General features: G+C 26.2%; 1 protein-coding gene across 1 annotated transcript; it reads left to right on the forward strand.

Moving 5' to 3' along the window:
* The first annotated feature begins 6,575 nt into the window (after positions 1 to 6,575).
* Positions 6,576 to 12,140, forward strand: LOC110616063 (agamous-like MADS-box protein AP1). The gene is made up of 8 exons (XM_021758372.1): positions 6,576 to 6,896; positions 8,896 to 8,974; positions 9,116 to 9,180; positions 9,265 to 9,364; positions 9,442 to 9,483; positions 11,463 to 11,504; positions 11,656 to 11,771; positions 11,865 to 12,140. Exons 1-8 carry the CDS (start codon positions 6,712 to 6,714, stop codon positions 11,962 to 11,964), a joined length of 729 nt encoding a protein of 242 aa, XP_021614064.1. The 5' UTR covers positions 6,576 to 6,711; the 3' UTR covers positions 11,965 to 12,140.
* Positions 12,141 to 16,912: the final 4,772 nt, after the last annotated feature.

Below are 16,912 nucleotides of genomic sequence, written 5' to 3' on the forward strand. Positions count from 1 at the left end.
GTATTTTATAAGGTATATATTGACACTAAGCACTTCATCATATCCACGATTGAGGCCATATTTTTTTTAATTCAATTTAAATTATATAATTATAAATGTTTAATTTCCGGTTAGCTAAAAAATTGAATATTAAAATAAAATTAGAATTTAATTTTAGTTTTTTTTTCACTTTTGTTAATTTATAACAAATTAAATACAATTTAATTTATCTGGTCAATCAAATTTTCTTAAACATGAACTAAAAGATATTATTACAAAATTATGATAATTTATTAAAATTAAAAATTTAATGACAAAATATATCAATTTTCCATTTTTTAATATTAAAAAAAGAGAGAAGAAGATTTCTCGTTTTAATTATTTTTATGAATTCAATAAATTAAAATATTGGTTTCTATCCCTAAATATTTTCCAATATATCTTTATATATATATATATATATACAATTTCCTGTATTGTTCTTCTGGAAAACATCTTTTTTTTTTTTCTTTTTTCTATTGGTCACTCCTTAAAGTAATAGTCAAAGTGCTTTACATCTTATTGAAAATGAAATCTCTAAAATAACCCTCTTTTCCTCTCATTTAATTCTTTCTCAATCAATCCTTCTCTTTTCCCCTTTTCCCCTTTTTATATATTAACTTCTTTGGATTTTTTTAAAAATTTCTTGGCTCAAAATTTTTTATTATTTATCTTTATTTTATTTGGTTATTCAATTTGTTTTATATATAAAGTAAAATTTTCAACTATTTTGTTTAAGTACACAGCAGTGTTCATATATTTGAACTCAAAAATTTAAAATTATGGTTATAACCCTAATACTATTTAACTAAATATCATTGATTATGAAACCGTCCGACTAAAACTGATTTAAATAATTTTTGAATTTATTTTTAATTTAATTCAAAATAATTAATTAAATTATTTAATAATTTCATATGTAAGCTGTTATATATAATTTTAATTTTTTGTAAATTATTAATGTGAAATTTTTTCTCAGACAGCTGAACATAACACATTATGTACAAATTTCTGTTTCTTTTGAAGTTTTTATTTAAAATTTCTAAAATTTTTTTTTAAGGATAATTAACATTTCAACATCGATTTAAATTTCCTTTTAGTATGATTATAGACATTCTTAACTCACTAAACTTATATTAAATTTTATTTGTACCGGATCAGTCTATTAAAAAATAAAGTGAATTCAACGAGTATTTACACTATTTATAAAAATCGAACTCTCGATTTTAATTAAAAAAAATTAGCAAACGATCCCCTTATTATTTTTTTTAATATAATTAATTTAACTGAATTTCAAATTTGAGATTTCTCAACTATAAAAGTACTAAACCTCATTGATAAGGCACCAACCAACTTAATTAGAAGCCATGTAAGGGAAAAATCAGATCATGTAAAGGGATTGAAAATGACCCACCAGCCGATTGGACGCAAGCACAATGAAAATGGCAATAGCTGCCAATTCAAGTATTAATGTCCCATCTTTTGTTAGGTATATGTCATACATACTAGCTTGCTACAATCACTCTCATACCACCTCACATCGCCATCATATTTTTTATTTAGATTTTAAATATAATCTGATAATTTTTTTTTCATTTTTAAAGTATAAAAAATGAATAAATTCTCGAATTTAACTACTTTCTACTTATTTAGAGTGACAATATAAATATATTTTTACATACAACGAAAAATATGCTTAGTATGATAATTTACTCAATATGTTTTCTTCCAATTTATTTTCTAATAAAAATATAATTATCAAAATATATAGAAAAAAATTACTGATCAATTTTATTTTTTATAACTAAAGATGTCAAAAATAAAAATATATTTCTTAGCCGCAAGAGAAATAATAGAACCTAAATGTCACAGAACAATTTATATTCCGTCAGAAATTTTAATCAATATCATTTGATTAAAATGAAATTTAAAAAGGTTAAAAACCGAAATTTCTTATAAAATTCTTAAAAATTTAAAAATTTTTCAAAAATATAAGGAAAAAACTATTTATAATAGTTAAATCCTAATGTAGAAATTTAAAAAAATATTAAAAATAATTAAAATATAAAATTGACCTTTAAATGATAGAATTTTGACTCCGAACTTTGTAAAAAACCTACGACTCTCGTCGCATTTCTAAAAGTTGTCCGTCTCGAAATTTCTTTTCCGAAAAGTTATTGTACACCTCCAACAGACGTTAAATAGAAGTTAAACCTTTTTTTCATCACTCAAATCCAGTGCAAGTCTTCTATAAAATCTAAAATTAATTGTTCCGCATCACTACTAAACGAACATAATAAAAAAAGACATAATAAATAAAAAAACGGCCGGTTTAGAAAAAAAGATAATTAGAAAGAAATAAATAATTATTTTTTTCTTCAAAGTAGTCTCTCTTACTTATTACTTCTATTTTTATTGTCACTCTGTTGTTTAAGTTCTATCATCTCTCTAGCAGTTACAGTTACGAAAAATACCGTTGATCAATTTACTTTTTTTTCTATTTATCAATGCCTTAACTAAAGATATGACAACTGATTTTCTCGGTGTCTTAATCATATATTCTCACCATTCAAAATTGAAGTATTGAGATTTAAACATTAATTTATGAAAAAAATTTGAATATTTTATTAAATAAATAAAAAAAAAGTTGAGATATAGAAAACTTGCGATTTTATATAGACAAATTGAGATGATTTTATTCCATAAATTTTCCACGTCAAGGAGCAATATGATTATATCCAACGAATTTGAGTGAAATTGGAAGGCATATATATAAATATGAGTGGAGTAGAGCCGCACGTATAAGATATGGAATTTGAAACCCAAATGTCAGAGTCATTGTCGGCTGTGCCACATTTAACAAACTACAAACTTCATAAAAATCTCAATAATTCAATAAATCTGATGCTCAACCCACTTATTGTTCATTTACGAAACTGACCAATGGAATAATTTCTAAATTTTAATCTATTTGATATTAATTTCAAATTCTAATTTTTTTTTAAAAAAAATATATAATCTAGCAATTGAAGCCTCTTTGGCTCTAATATGGAACCATGGATAAATTTTATATTTTGATCAAAATTAATTTAAATTTATTATTAAAATTATAATAAATTTCACCGTACAATTTAAAATTAAAAATTTGGAATATTAATGTAAATTGATGAAAATAATTAAATTAAAAGGTCAATAGTGGCATATCCAAAAATTTAAGTTAAAAGGTTGAATTTTATTTTTTAGTAAGTCTTTTGTTTCACTCAAGAATTTTTCTTTTGAACATAAAAAAAATTATATTAATAAATTCAAAATAAGAACATCCTGAAGAAATGTATGAAAAAATCACTTCAAACATTTGAGTCTATCATAAAAATAACTGATCTAACTAACAAATGAGCACACAGATGTCTAGGCTACTCAACATAAAAAAAAACATGACAAAAAAATTCATATTTATATAAATATTAAAGACAAAATTCTTAAATTGAATTTCAAAATAATTATAAAAAATTTATAAGTTCGAAATAATTTATCCATCTTAAATTTTTTTAAAAATATATAAATTATTCATAAAAGCTATAGAACTCCTTTTTTCTCTAAAATTTTAAATTTTACTTTCATGAATTTCAATACTCTAATATATAATTTTAATTGTATAAATAGAGGTAAACAAAAGTGACAATAAAAAATAATTATATAAAACTAAATTAAATAATAAGTAAATCACTTATTTTATAAATATTTTGAAAAGAAAAAATAATTAATATATTTGAAATTAAAATCTTAAAAATTAGAAGTGAATTTTTTAAATTGAAAAATAATAAAAAAATAAGGTGTATATTATAAAAATAATATTTGAGGTTATAGTAAATTTTTTTAATTTTATTATTATTTAACAGTGATTATTATAATATAAATTGAATGTTCTGGAATCTTCAATATAGTTTGGCAGGGGATAAAATGATTTATAATGATTAATTATAATCATTATAGTTTAATTTAGTTTAATATCATTAAAATAAAATTGGAAAGTACATACTACTTTATGACAGCTATTATGATTAAAAGAGAAAAAAAAAAACAAAAGAAAGCAAGGACATAAAAAATCTACATTATTGTAAAATTAAAAATAACATACATTATCTTCTCATTCAAAATTTATTCACTCAAATCAATAAAATTAATTAATAGCCTTAATTTAAAAAAAATTATAATAATTTATTTAAAATATATCTGAAATAGTTATATATTTTTTTATATATTAATATTAAATAATTTAAAATTATTGAAGATATATATAAAAAATAAAAATTAATATTAACTTAAAATTTTTAAAATGATAAATAATTTAAAAAAAATTATAAAAAAACTGTTATCAAAATACTTATTGTTCTAACTATGCAAATTAATAAAAGACTGATTAGATTTTATTGTAAATTTTAATTAATATCATTTGGTTAAAATGATATAAAAGAAACGATAAATTAAAAGCCGAAAAGTATTATTAAAATTTTTTAAAAATTGAAAAGTGAGTCTCAAATGATTAAGGAAAAAATTATTTATAATTAAAAAAATCATAATATTTAAAATTATAAAAAATATCTAAAAAATAATTAAAATGTAAAATTAATTTCTTAAACGGTAGAATTTTCGTCTCGAATTTTGTAACAGATCTCCAGTTTTTATCACACTTTTGAAATTCGTAGATCTTAAAATTATTTTTCTGAAAAGTTATCGTGAGTCTCTTTCAAACGTCAGCAATAAAAATTAGATCCGATACAAATTTATCATAAAGTCCAATACTAATTATTCCGTGTCACAAATTCTAAAAAAAAAAAATTAAGATTGTTTGGTCCCGGAAAACTTGTTACTAAAAGGTACTAATTAAAATTGTTTTGATTTTTTAAGAAGTTGAAATCATTTCTTCCCATAATAAAAGAGAAGTAAGTTATTTTCTCTTATTCAATTAAATTATTTACCGAAAAATTCTGTTTTGAAAAGTAATCAATTTGACCAAACAAGTTCTAAGTATACAACCTTATTAACTAGACTTAACTTTCTACTTGGTATACTGTGAAAAAGGATGTACTGTCTATTGTTTCATTTAAAATTAAACCAGTAGTGAAATAGTCATATCCTATGAAGTTCACTTTCTGTAACTTTATTTAAAATTAAATTAGCCATTCTCAACTCATAAAATTTTATATTAGGCTCTATTATGCAACCACTTTTAAAATAATATTTAATGTCTTGATTAATATTTAACAGTTGAGATCATTTCAAAAAAATAAAAAAACAGTTGAGATCATTTATTATAAATTTTTTTTTCCTAATTATTACTAAAATAATTATTAATTATTAAAATTAATTATTACTAATATCTCTGAAAAAATTCAAAAATTAAATACTTTATTCATTCATTTGGTATGAATGATTTTGTAAAGAAAAAGTTCAAATGATTTCATCTTTATACATAATTAAAATTTTTTTAAGTTACTAATTTATTCCAAACAAGATACTTATAAGAAAAATAATCAATTGAATTGAATTCTTATAAAATTTTTATTTCAAAATGAAAGGTATGTGATAATTAAAATAAAAATGTTGGGAAAAATTGAATGGTACAGAGTGAAACTGAAGCATCCTTTGCCTATTTCACTATAAACGTGATCCATATATATCTTTTATTGAAGGGATTTAGGGTTTTATTACTTTCATAATATAAATGATTTTTAATTTTAATACTTTTGTTGCAATAATTTTAATTAAGACTTCTACACTGCAAAGTGCAGTGTTCAATATCTAATAAAAAACATTGACTTTTCATCTCTTAATTTCAGGGATTATACATTTAAATTTTGATAATTTTACTATTTTAATAAAAATCTTATTTAATTTGAAAAAGAAAAGGAAATGAAAAAAAAAATTAACTCGTAATATAAATTAAAATTCTAATTTTATCGGTTTCACTGTACACAGGGTTGGACTGGTCTGCTAGTTAAACATTCCAACAAGATAATTGGTGGTAATTATGGTTTAGAAAGAAGATAAACTTAATCATAATTAAGGGTTTTTCTTCTATTTTCTTTCTGAGCAAATCATAATTAGAGTTTAAACAAGTGCTAAATTCACTTAAGGAACAGAAAATTCCGCCGTCAATGCAATAATGGAAGTGAGTGTGTGTTGGGAGACAACAGGCTCCGCCATACAAAGAGGCTAAGACCTAGACCTTCCAATTTCCATGCTAATTGACACCACCTGCTGTAAGCTCGATGCCAGGCCACGACCAGCAAAAAAAAGGATATATATTAATAAAAAAAGCAAAGAAAAAGTAATGAATATGAGGTTATTGCACATCAGGCAATACAAAACTAGACAGTACAACCTTCAGCCAATGAGAAGTCGACAGCACATTCTCAAAAAAAACCACCCTGGTATTAGCAAAAAACTGCCATTTTCCATATAAACCAGTATTCTGTATTCATCATCTATCTCTCCATTTCCCATTCTATATATGTGCATGCTTTCTTGGGAATGGTTCTCATGTAGAAAGAAGAAGAAAAAAGAAAAAATCTCCCATTTATTGTACTCAACTCTTTTTGGTTGAGGGTTTATTTGGTGATTCATTTTTTAGGTTTTTTCTTGGGTTTTGGTTGTTGGGTTATTTTGAGAAAGAAAAAAAAATTATCATCAATGGGGAGAGGTAGGGTTCAGTTGAAGAGGATAGATAACAAGATCAACCGCCAGGTGACATTTTCCAAAAGGAGAGCTGGGTTGTTGAAGAAGGCTCATGAGATCTCAGTCTTGTGTGATGCTGAAGTCGCTTTGATCGTCTTCTCTCAGAAAGGGAAGCTCTTTGAATACTCTACTGATTCTTGGTACTTTACTGTATACTCTCCCATGCTAATTCTTCACATATCTATATGGGTTTCTTTAGGTTTTGGTTTCTTTTATAAGATCTTGGCTTCTTTGGCTGCTCCAATTCTCTGAAAATATTATCCCTGTTTCCTCTTCATACATACATTCAGGACCCTTACCTACGCAGATGAGATACATCGTGTGTACAAGATGAATCTCTTCAACTTATAATTTTTCTCCTTTTTCTTTGTTTTTTTAACCTTTCTTCTTTTCTTTACCACAAGAGAAAACGAATCAATCTCTGACACACCATCAAAGTCTCAAATTTGTGTATAGTAATGCATTTAAAGCTAAGTACTATAACTTGCTATTCACTAATTTCATATACAGCTAAATTAATTACGAACTCTAGTTGATCTTTTGTACTCGATTGATCAGAAATGTGTTTGGTAGCTGGTGAAGTTCTTTCTTTCTTTCTTTCTTTTCTGGGCTGCCATTTAACCTAAGGACTTCACCAAAATCTTTAACCTTTCCTAATTAATGGTGCCATACTTGTTCTGATTTTGTGAAAATTAACAAAATATATAAAAACGAACTGAAAATCCTTTAAAAAAATTTCATTTTTTTGTTTTTCTTAAAATTTTTTTTAATATGTATCCATTCAGCCCTTCTTTTGCAGAAGCTGAGTAGATTTCTACATGAAAATATATTGGAATCTGGAGTTTGATTTACGCGACCCATGTCGACATGTGTCTCAGATTCGAAGAGTACTTTACGACAGTTGTATTATTGTCTGCATGAATATATGGGAAACCTTTTAAAAGTAAAGCAAAATCTAAGTGTAAACCCTACTTTGAACAAGGGAAAGCTGATTTGATCCACCAGTTCTATTGTAGTGTAACTAGCCCTCTATCCCTGAGTTGTTCAGTTTACAACAAATGTAATTTTTTAAACAGACACAGACTTATCTTTCGTACAAGATCTGGAAAATATTTTATTTTTATTTTTTTTAGGAGTATAACTATAAAATTTTTTTCTTTGTTTAGTAATACTAACAAATCAATGAGGGCTATATTATAGTAATAACTCAGAGGAGGGTGATTAGAGAGAGATCCATGGAAAGAGATTTTTTCCTTTTATAATTTTTTAATTGCGAATCACAACTCTAAGTGTGCATTTGATTACCAAATTGAGGGCAATAGATCTACTCAAAGCTTGCAGAATTAAACAAAATATGCTGAGTGAAATAACCAGGTGAAACAATCAACAAATTTTCAACCAGTAAAGGAAATAAAAGCAATGGCCTTTTAGCTCTGAAGACTTGGAAGAAACAAACCAAAAACTTCAATTAAATGATTAAACCACAATTAACACAACCAAATATTCCAAGCTTGAAAATTAAAATTTCCATGAACTACTTTCTTTTCAAAACCTTCTGCTATATCGAATTAACTTCTCTATGGTTAAAAAAAGTTTGATTTCTCTAAATTAGATTCTTCAACATATTTTCATATCCAAGTTAGATTTTCCATGATAATCACCTTTATTTATAATTTTGTTACTGTTAATGATGTTAGAAATATGAATAATAAAATAAATTCTTGAGCTTCAACACTTCGACCAAAATGTTTTAGATAGCTAGCTAGGCTCTAAACTTAAGTCCAACAAGCTAGCTTCAAACTAAAAGTTTTAGTTATTGTTTATTCTGTTCGTTTGTTTGTTAACCTTGTGGTGCTTTCTATACTGTGGCCGTTAAATGAAATGTTCTTCATTAACTACATGATTAATGGGATGATTTGCTATTATCCTGTATCTTTATGATGCAATTTTCAGTGTTCATCAGAGTCTTCATTTTCTGATTAATCATTCGCTTCTATTTCTTAATCAACGTATCATCACGCAATGATTCACTGTCATTGAGTTGAGGACTTTTGTGTTTTCTTGTGCAATTCTTGCCTTAAATAATATAATTAATGAAGCTCTCGGACTAATGATATTCCTGATTTCCTTGTGCAACAGCATGGAGAAGATTCTTGAACGCTATGAGAGGTATTCTTATGCGGAGAGGCAAATCATATCCACTGATCTTAATTCACAGGTAGGTCCTAAATATTATTAAGAAGAGTTACGTTCAGGAATATTGAATTTTGAAAATATTTTTGGCTATGCATGAGTCCATATTCATATAGTAGAACCATAATCAAGCAAGTCATGCTGAAACAAGAGTTTAATTACGCAGGAGAATTGGACCCTTGAATATAACAGACTCAAGGCAAAGGTTGAGCTTTTACAGAGAAACCATAGGTACTGATTAGTCTGATCATTGCAATGTGTTGAGTTTCCATGTGCAGTGTTATTCATGTTGTTGAATCTCAAAAACCCTACCAGGCACTACATGGGAGAAGATATAGAATCGTTGAGTCTGAAAGAGCTGCAAAACTTGGAGCAACAGCTTGACACAGCTCTTAAGCACATTCGGGCGAGAAAAGTATATAAGCTAGCTAGTGTGCTCTAGTTTGATTTCTGTTAACTCAAATGGGCTAATGAGTTTCCTCTTTCTTGCAGAACCAACTGATGTATGAGTCCATCTCTGAGCTTCAGAAAAAGGTAGTTTGTTCATTTTCTAATGAATTTGGTTAGAGTAAACAGTTTTGCAGGAACAAATTCTGCTTAACCTTTTTTGACACATATTTAATTGTAGTACAGTACAGCCTGGTCTCGGGTAAGATTTCTTTTATTCTCTTTATATTGAGTTTGATGTCAAGGGCATCCCTCCATAATATGCTTGACAGCCAAACATGACAGTAAGAAACGAGCATGATTTTAAATTGCGCTCGCGGCAGGAAATAGATATGTAACAGTAATGACATATTGATATGCAAATTTTTTTGTAAAATTGATAAAATTAATGAAATTAACAAATATTTAAATATACAATTAAAATTAAGTTATAAAGTATAAATACATCAAATAAATTCAAAATTTATAATTTTTAAACATTATACATGATAATTAATCTCAATTACCATCAAAATGAGTTTTTAGCAGATTCTTGAGTAAATCCACTTTGATCTTCTAATAAACGTTATCAAACATTTTAACTTCTAATTATTTTTATTTATACATTCATTAAAAAATAAAAACTAAAGGGATTCAAAAAATTTTAAAAATAATAAAAAATAATAAAAACTTATAAGTTCTGATCAAAGTTATTTAGTATTCTAACTTCTAATTATTTTTATTTTTGTATTAACTACAACAATGATTCAAAAAATATCTAACATTTGTTGAAAAAAATAATAAAAACTAATTGTTTTTACACAATAGATTTTGAAACTACTCTAAAATATAGTCCTTGATTCTCGAAAACGTGAACAGATAAATCTGCAATCATTTGTAGTCAAGCTTACAGAAATTTAGGAGAAAGTTAAAAAGAGAGCATGAGAATCGAGGGAAATCTAATGTATTTTTTTTTTAGTTTTGACAATTTAACTTAGGAAAATGAGGTGATAAGACTAAAAGAGTTTTTAAGCCTTCAATTAATCAAACATCATAGAAGAAGGTTATTCCAATAAGAAGACAACATTTTCTACAAATTCCTATAGAGAAAAAAAGTAACGGCCCCTGAGTCGTGGAGACAACATTTTCTACAATTTTCTGTAGAAGAAAAATATAACGGCCGTTAAGTCGTGGCCTGAAACGGCCGTAACCGTTATGTAATAGTTATAACGTACGTTATTCTAATAATATTTTATTATTATCAAATAACGGTTTTAACAGTTACAGCCTTCTTCAAAATTTGTGAATAAAACATAATAACCGTTATTCATAGAAAAGAGTATGAAAAATTAATTACCTTTACTTGGATGGAAAGAAAAGAAGAGAAAGAGAAAAAAACTTTTTTCTAAATTCTCTTGTTTTAAAGAAGAGAAAAAGAGAAGAAATTCTACTTCTCATTCCTTATACCCAATCCAAGTTTTTTTTTTTTTTTTTTTTTTTTTTTTTTTTTTTTTTTATCTATATTAGAGAGAACTAGATGTTATTTATGTTAAAATACTTGAAGTTTTTCATTTTTTTAAAGACTTTTTCTTACCTTTTCTTCATAAGCAAAATTTTTCTCTCTTTCTTAGCTTGCAAGAATATAATAATTATTTCTCATCATTTTATAAGAGTGAAATTGTACTTTTCTCACATTCTAATGATTTATCCAAACGACATATATAATTTTTCTTTCTTTTTTTTTTTTCTAATTTCATTTCTCTTAAATAATTAAGATTGGATTAGGGTTTCATGTATTCGTGATCTTTTGCTATTGCTGAAAATGTTCAAGGTCTAAATAATTATAGAGTACATATTGGTGGTACTGGCATGGAAAATGATAAATTTTATGCCTTGGTATCTGAATAAACCTAAAAGCATAATTAGACTTCTCTAAGTAATGATTTGGCTTTTCTTCAACTATTCAGTAGAAAAAAGAAAGAAAATGATGAGCTTCTTCTTTGTTTTCTGTGTGTGATTAGCTTTGTTTCAGATTAACACTTTATTTTTTATGTGATCATTTATTTTTCTTGTCTGATTTATGACAGGAGAAGGCAATTCAAGAGCAAAATAGCATGCTAACAAAACAGGTGATCTGCCTTCTCATTATTCAAAACCCATTCTCCTGTACGATGTATTATAAAAGAACTATCTCATTTGGTTTTTTAATGAATACAAATATCCACTTATTAAGGTTCACTACACGAAACAATGATAACTAGCTTGAAATTTGTAAATTAGATCAAGGAAAAAGAGAAGGCAGTGGCACAGCAGGCACTCTGGGAGCAACACAACCATGGAACTAATATGTCACCCTTCCTTCTGCCACAGCCACCACTCCCATGTCTAAACATTGGGTAATTTTCTTTTCTCTTCTGCACAGCCATTGAAGTATTGTTTCAGATGAGCATCTGGTTATTTAACAGGCCCTATCTGGTTACTTAATGCAGAGTCAATTACCAGGAAGAAGCACCAGAAGTGAGGAGGAATGAACTCGATCTCACTCTGGAGCCACTGTATTCGTGCCACCTTGGATGCTTTACCTCATGAAAATGGTGAAAAAAAAAGGAAAATGCACCTGTGGAAGTGCTTGCTGGCTATTTACGAAGTTTTTAGTTTGTTAATATGGACATGGAAACATCGGTTAAGGTAACCAAAAAGAAAAAAAAGATCAATGAAGCCACTGATTTAGCCTTGATCGTGCTTGCTTTCTTTATCTATCTAAATATTTATGTAACAAATATTCTATCTTTATATGTATATATACATATATGCATATTATTATGTCTTGTTAAATTGAATAAATATTATCAATATTTTCATTTAACTTATAATTATAAATACATTCGCAGACTTGACCTGATGGTAAATGTATCTGAGTAAATCTGAAAGATTTCAAGTTCTAACCCTCAATTTTCAATTTTCATTTCAAAAAGAAAATTATAAATTTCAGATGAATGAAAATTATGAAAAGGAAAAACAGCCAAAGCAGTTTGAAACAACAAAAATGAAAGGCCTTATGTAATTGCATTTCAAATTAAAGGAATCCAAGAATCTCCTTATGAGTTACTATATAATCAAACATTTGATTCAAAAATCTGATTCTTTAGATCTCTTTTCTTCTTAAAGCTAGAAATTTTTTATTTTTGAGTTGTGAACCATAATGTTGAAAAGGTTAATTCCAAAGAACTATTTGTTTCTTGCAACGTCACACTGAAATAAATGCATAACATAGTTTCTCAAAATAAAATATAAATATTAATAAATTATATAAGTGTAAAATATTTTTTAATACAAATTATAAATATCGCTAAATTTTGATTATATACCACTTTCAATTATATAAGAGTAAATTTCAAAAATTATAATTTTATATCAAAACTTAAAAAATTATGTCCTTATATTTTAAATTAATTAATTTAATTTAATTTTTTATTTTGATTTTTTACTAACTAATTTGATTTTTTATTAATCAGTTTAAATTTTTTATCACCGGATTTTTCTTTTTAAAATGAAAATTAAAAATTGAGAGAGTAAAATTTAAGATTTCTCACATTTATTGAAATACACTTACCACCAAACTAAATTATTATAATTTAATTTAATTTAAAATCAAAACAACTAATTTCAATTTAATTTGATTTGAAACTAAATCAGTCAATTACATTTATCAATATTTTGAAATGTGATCTGATCAAACATGCATTAAAGATCTGAAGTTCAATTAGCCCATGGGCTGCACTTGGTGTTCCACCAGTCAGCCCAAATATACATTAAAAGTCTAAAGCTCAAGAAGCCCATGGGCTTCACTTAGTGTTCAACCAGTTAGCTAACACCCAAATGAAAAAGCCCAATTTATTTTACTCTCTTCATTCAATACCCTCATCTTATACATACCAAATTATCCAGTCTAAGCAAATCTTATAGTTATCAAGTTTCATATTAAATATTCACAGATTTAACTTGTTGATAAGTATATTTAGATAAATTTGATAGTTATCAGATTTTATTATCTAAATTCTCAATTTTTATTTAAAATAAAAATTTTATATTAAAATTTAAATTAATAATATTATTATAAAATTAAAAAAGAAGAATTTTAACCGACACTGAAATGTATATAATTCTGACGAATCTACGCGAAGCTACCATGAACGTCTCCAATCTGAAAGGGGCAGGAGAAAGGCCACAAAATTAATTGATGGAGTTGAAAGGACGTCTTAACTATCCAGCTAATAATTTTTGCAATATTTAGTGAAGGTTGTTGATTCCTTTCTTTGGAAAATAATGCATTTTTGTCTATTTTGAAAAAAGCAATCCGACTGTCTATTTCTTCGTGCATTCTATATATTTCTAATGATCTAAAATTCAGAAAATAGAGATTTATAAAAGTTTTGTAAATTTATAAAAAACTTAACTCTAGAGGAGAGTGTTCTCTCTTTTATCCTCTTTTTCCTTCCTCACGCGAGAGGGCTATTTCGCTATAGGACCACCTATCTCTTGGTGCAGGTCTGTACGTATAGATGACTTCAGAACCATTCCTGTGTCAGGCAAACATTTAATTCCCTTCGGCGCGTGAGTGGACAGGGCTGCGAGATGACTGGATCCGCAGTCATTTCTTCTTGTGGCCGAATTTGAAGAAAAAGGACCAGATCTTAGGAAATGGCTGGCTTTAAGGCTGAAATGAGCTGGGCCGGTCTGATCAAGTGACTTTAATAGGAGTCCAGTCTGGAGGATGAACGGATTGAACCCGACTTATTCGGGAGTTTAGGAGTCTCCTGATTGTGGGCTGTTACTATCGGTCCGGCCTCGTGATGGGATGGAGAAGTCTAGCGATTATCAATTTCTATCAACTTTTTCCTTTGCAAATTAAATTTATTTCTCAAAGTTTTTCCTTCTTTTTCTTAACGCTTAGTGATATAAAAATTAATTTTTAATTTTAATTATAACTAATACTTTAAGACTTGTAGAAAATAAATTTTTCATGAAAAATATTTTTTTATAAAATTTAATAAAATAACTTATTTTTTATTTAATTAAAAAATATTAAATTAAAATTCAATTCGATAGACTATTTTTAATTTGAAGTGAATGGTACTGACTTCTAATAATTACATTAGAATAGAATCTTTAGAAGCATTAAGTACGCAATTGAGTTTGAAAATTTGTGATTAGACATTCATCCTTGGCCATTAATCCATCCACGGGATACTCTAAAATGATTGAAAAGCCTGAGATTTAATTATTTATTATCGTAATTTAAAATTCATTAAGAGCATATTTAAATTCTATAATATCTGGTTTGTTAAAAGTATTATAAAATTTTAATTTTTATATAAATATGATAAAATTTCACTTGAACATGTGCGGATATAATGCATGGTTATTATATTATTTTTGGATAATTATAAAAAATTAATATATAAATTGTGTGGTTTCAAGATGGTTTTTTATAGTATTATTAATAAATATTGATGTATTATTTAAAAATTAATTAAAAATAATTTTAATTAAAAAAATATATTTTAATCTTTAAAATTTATAAAACATATAATTTAGTTTATATATTTATAAATTTAATTATAAAGATTTATTTTATAATAAAATAGTCTCTTTAATAATAATTCTCTATTTTATAAATTGAATTAAGAATCTTGGCACAGTTAATGCATTTAAATTATTTTTTTTTATCTAACTCTTCCCATCCTAACGACTTATTTTTTTTATTTAATTAAGATAAAAGGGAAATATCAGATTTTATATTTACTTTTTATTTTTAAATTTTTTACATAAAAAATTAAAAATTAATAAATAGGGAATTAATTTATAAATATAAAAATTTATTAGTTATAATAATATTTAAAAATCAATTTATAAAAGCATTAGAGAATAATTTTAATTAAAAAATATAAAATTTAAAAATCTCAAGAGTTTGCGGTAAGAGATTTAGTGATTATTAAATTACTATCAAAACAACTGTGATTTCTTCGCAACCGAAACTGAAAGTTAATGCACAAATACAAAGGGTCAATCTCGATCATTGCCATAGTTGGACCTATAGCATTTAAAGTGGAACTAACACAGTGGGCAAAGATTTACCCATTACTTCACGTAAGTAGACTTAAGCTATACTATACAAATAAGACAAACGACAGCAGAAACAAACCCTCAAAATCAGTTGTTTCACGAGCAATACCAGTGCATAAAGGCATTGAAAAAATCTTAGCGGAACGAATTGTGAAAATTACCAAGCGTCCCCCTTATAAAGAAGATATTGTCAAATGAAAAGAATTAATCATCGAAGAAACTAGTTTGGAGAAAGAGTCGAACCTCCAACAACATTCATAGAAGATTAAAGAGTTTCTACAGTCTCAATCGATGAGGACATCGACTGTTTAAATTGAGAGAGTATTAGAAATTTAGGATTTTGAGGGACTAAAATATAATTTTTTTCAACATGAGATTTCTTGAAAACGAGATGAGTAGAAATTACTATAAAATAGTAGTATTAAAAGGTCATTTCAGTTTCTTATAATTTATTTTTATGTAATTATTAAATTGTGTCACCTCAGACATATTGATATCTCATTCTGTCACAGCTCAACTTATTTTTAAGACTCTTTAAAAAAAAGTGACTAGTTAGCTACCGGTGAGGATTGAGCCCAAATAGCTACAGTAGGCCTATTGAGTCTTTGTGTTGTGTCTCTATTCCTTGTAGGCATTCCTTCTATCTGCAAGTGGTGTGAGGGTCGTTGTGTCGAATTGTATAATAATTATTTTATTTCTGAAATATTTTTATTAAAATCTCTGTGCTTACCTGCGATATTTAAGTTATTTGTGCCATTATATTTGTTTGATACTGATATCAACTCGATACAGATTTATATTGCTCACTTTAGTAACATTCTACCCTCTTAATTAATCTACATATTTCATTGTACATATCAATAATTTACTAATAATATTTAATTCTATTAAAAAAAATCCATTTTACTAATGGCGTGAAAAGACTATTTTTATTATAAATTAAAATATAAAATTTTATTTAAAAAATACGTCAAATCATAAAATAATTTTTTTTATAATTATTCATTATTTTTATATTAGAATTAATATATATGATAATTTATGTGTGTTTTATTTTTGTTGTCGGTAATAATAATTAATAACTAAAAATATTGGGTCATGCATTTACTAGCCATGACAATGAACAAGAAGTCCGTATTAAAATTATGGACATTTAATAACTGATATGAATGATACCTAACGCAGGGGAAGATACGATGAGATCAGAGTTGCTAAAAGAAGTGGAAAGCACTTACTAAGATTATATGATTTTGTTAAACTAACATGAAATTAGCTGGGCCATGGCCCTACAGCTTCATGGCAAGCACTTTCGACACAACAGTCCCACTGGAAAAAATAATTCAAAAAATAAAATAAAATAACTAACATGATTAAAAAAAAAAAAAGAATTAAAAGGGCAAAGAATGCATAA

The sequence above is a fragment of the Manihot esculenta genome, chromosome 5, assembly GCF_001659605.2.
Source record: "Manihot esculenta cultivar AM560-2 chromosome 5, M.esculenta_v8, whole genome shotgun sequence".
In the NCBI taxonomy this organism is placed as follows: domain Eukaryota; kingdom Viridiplantae; phylum Streptophyta; class Magnoliopsida; order Malpighiales; family Euphorbiaceae; genus Manihot; species Manihot esculenta.

Bases quoted from the DNA above. Each gene is read 5' to 3' on its own strand.
- LOC110616063 (XM_021758372.1), top strand. From the start codon at position 6,712: ATGGGGAGAGGTAGGGTTCAGTTGAAGAGGATAGATAACAAGATCAAC. The intron at 6,897-8,895 runs GTACTTTACTGT...CTTGTGCAACAG, and splicing joins GAATACTCTACTGATTCTTG to CATGGAGAAGATTCTTGAAC. The intron at 11,772-11,864 runs GTAATTTTCTTT...TACTTAATGCAG, and splicing joins CTCCCATGTCTAAACATTGG to AGTCAATTACCAGGAAGAAG.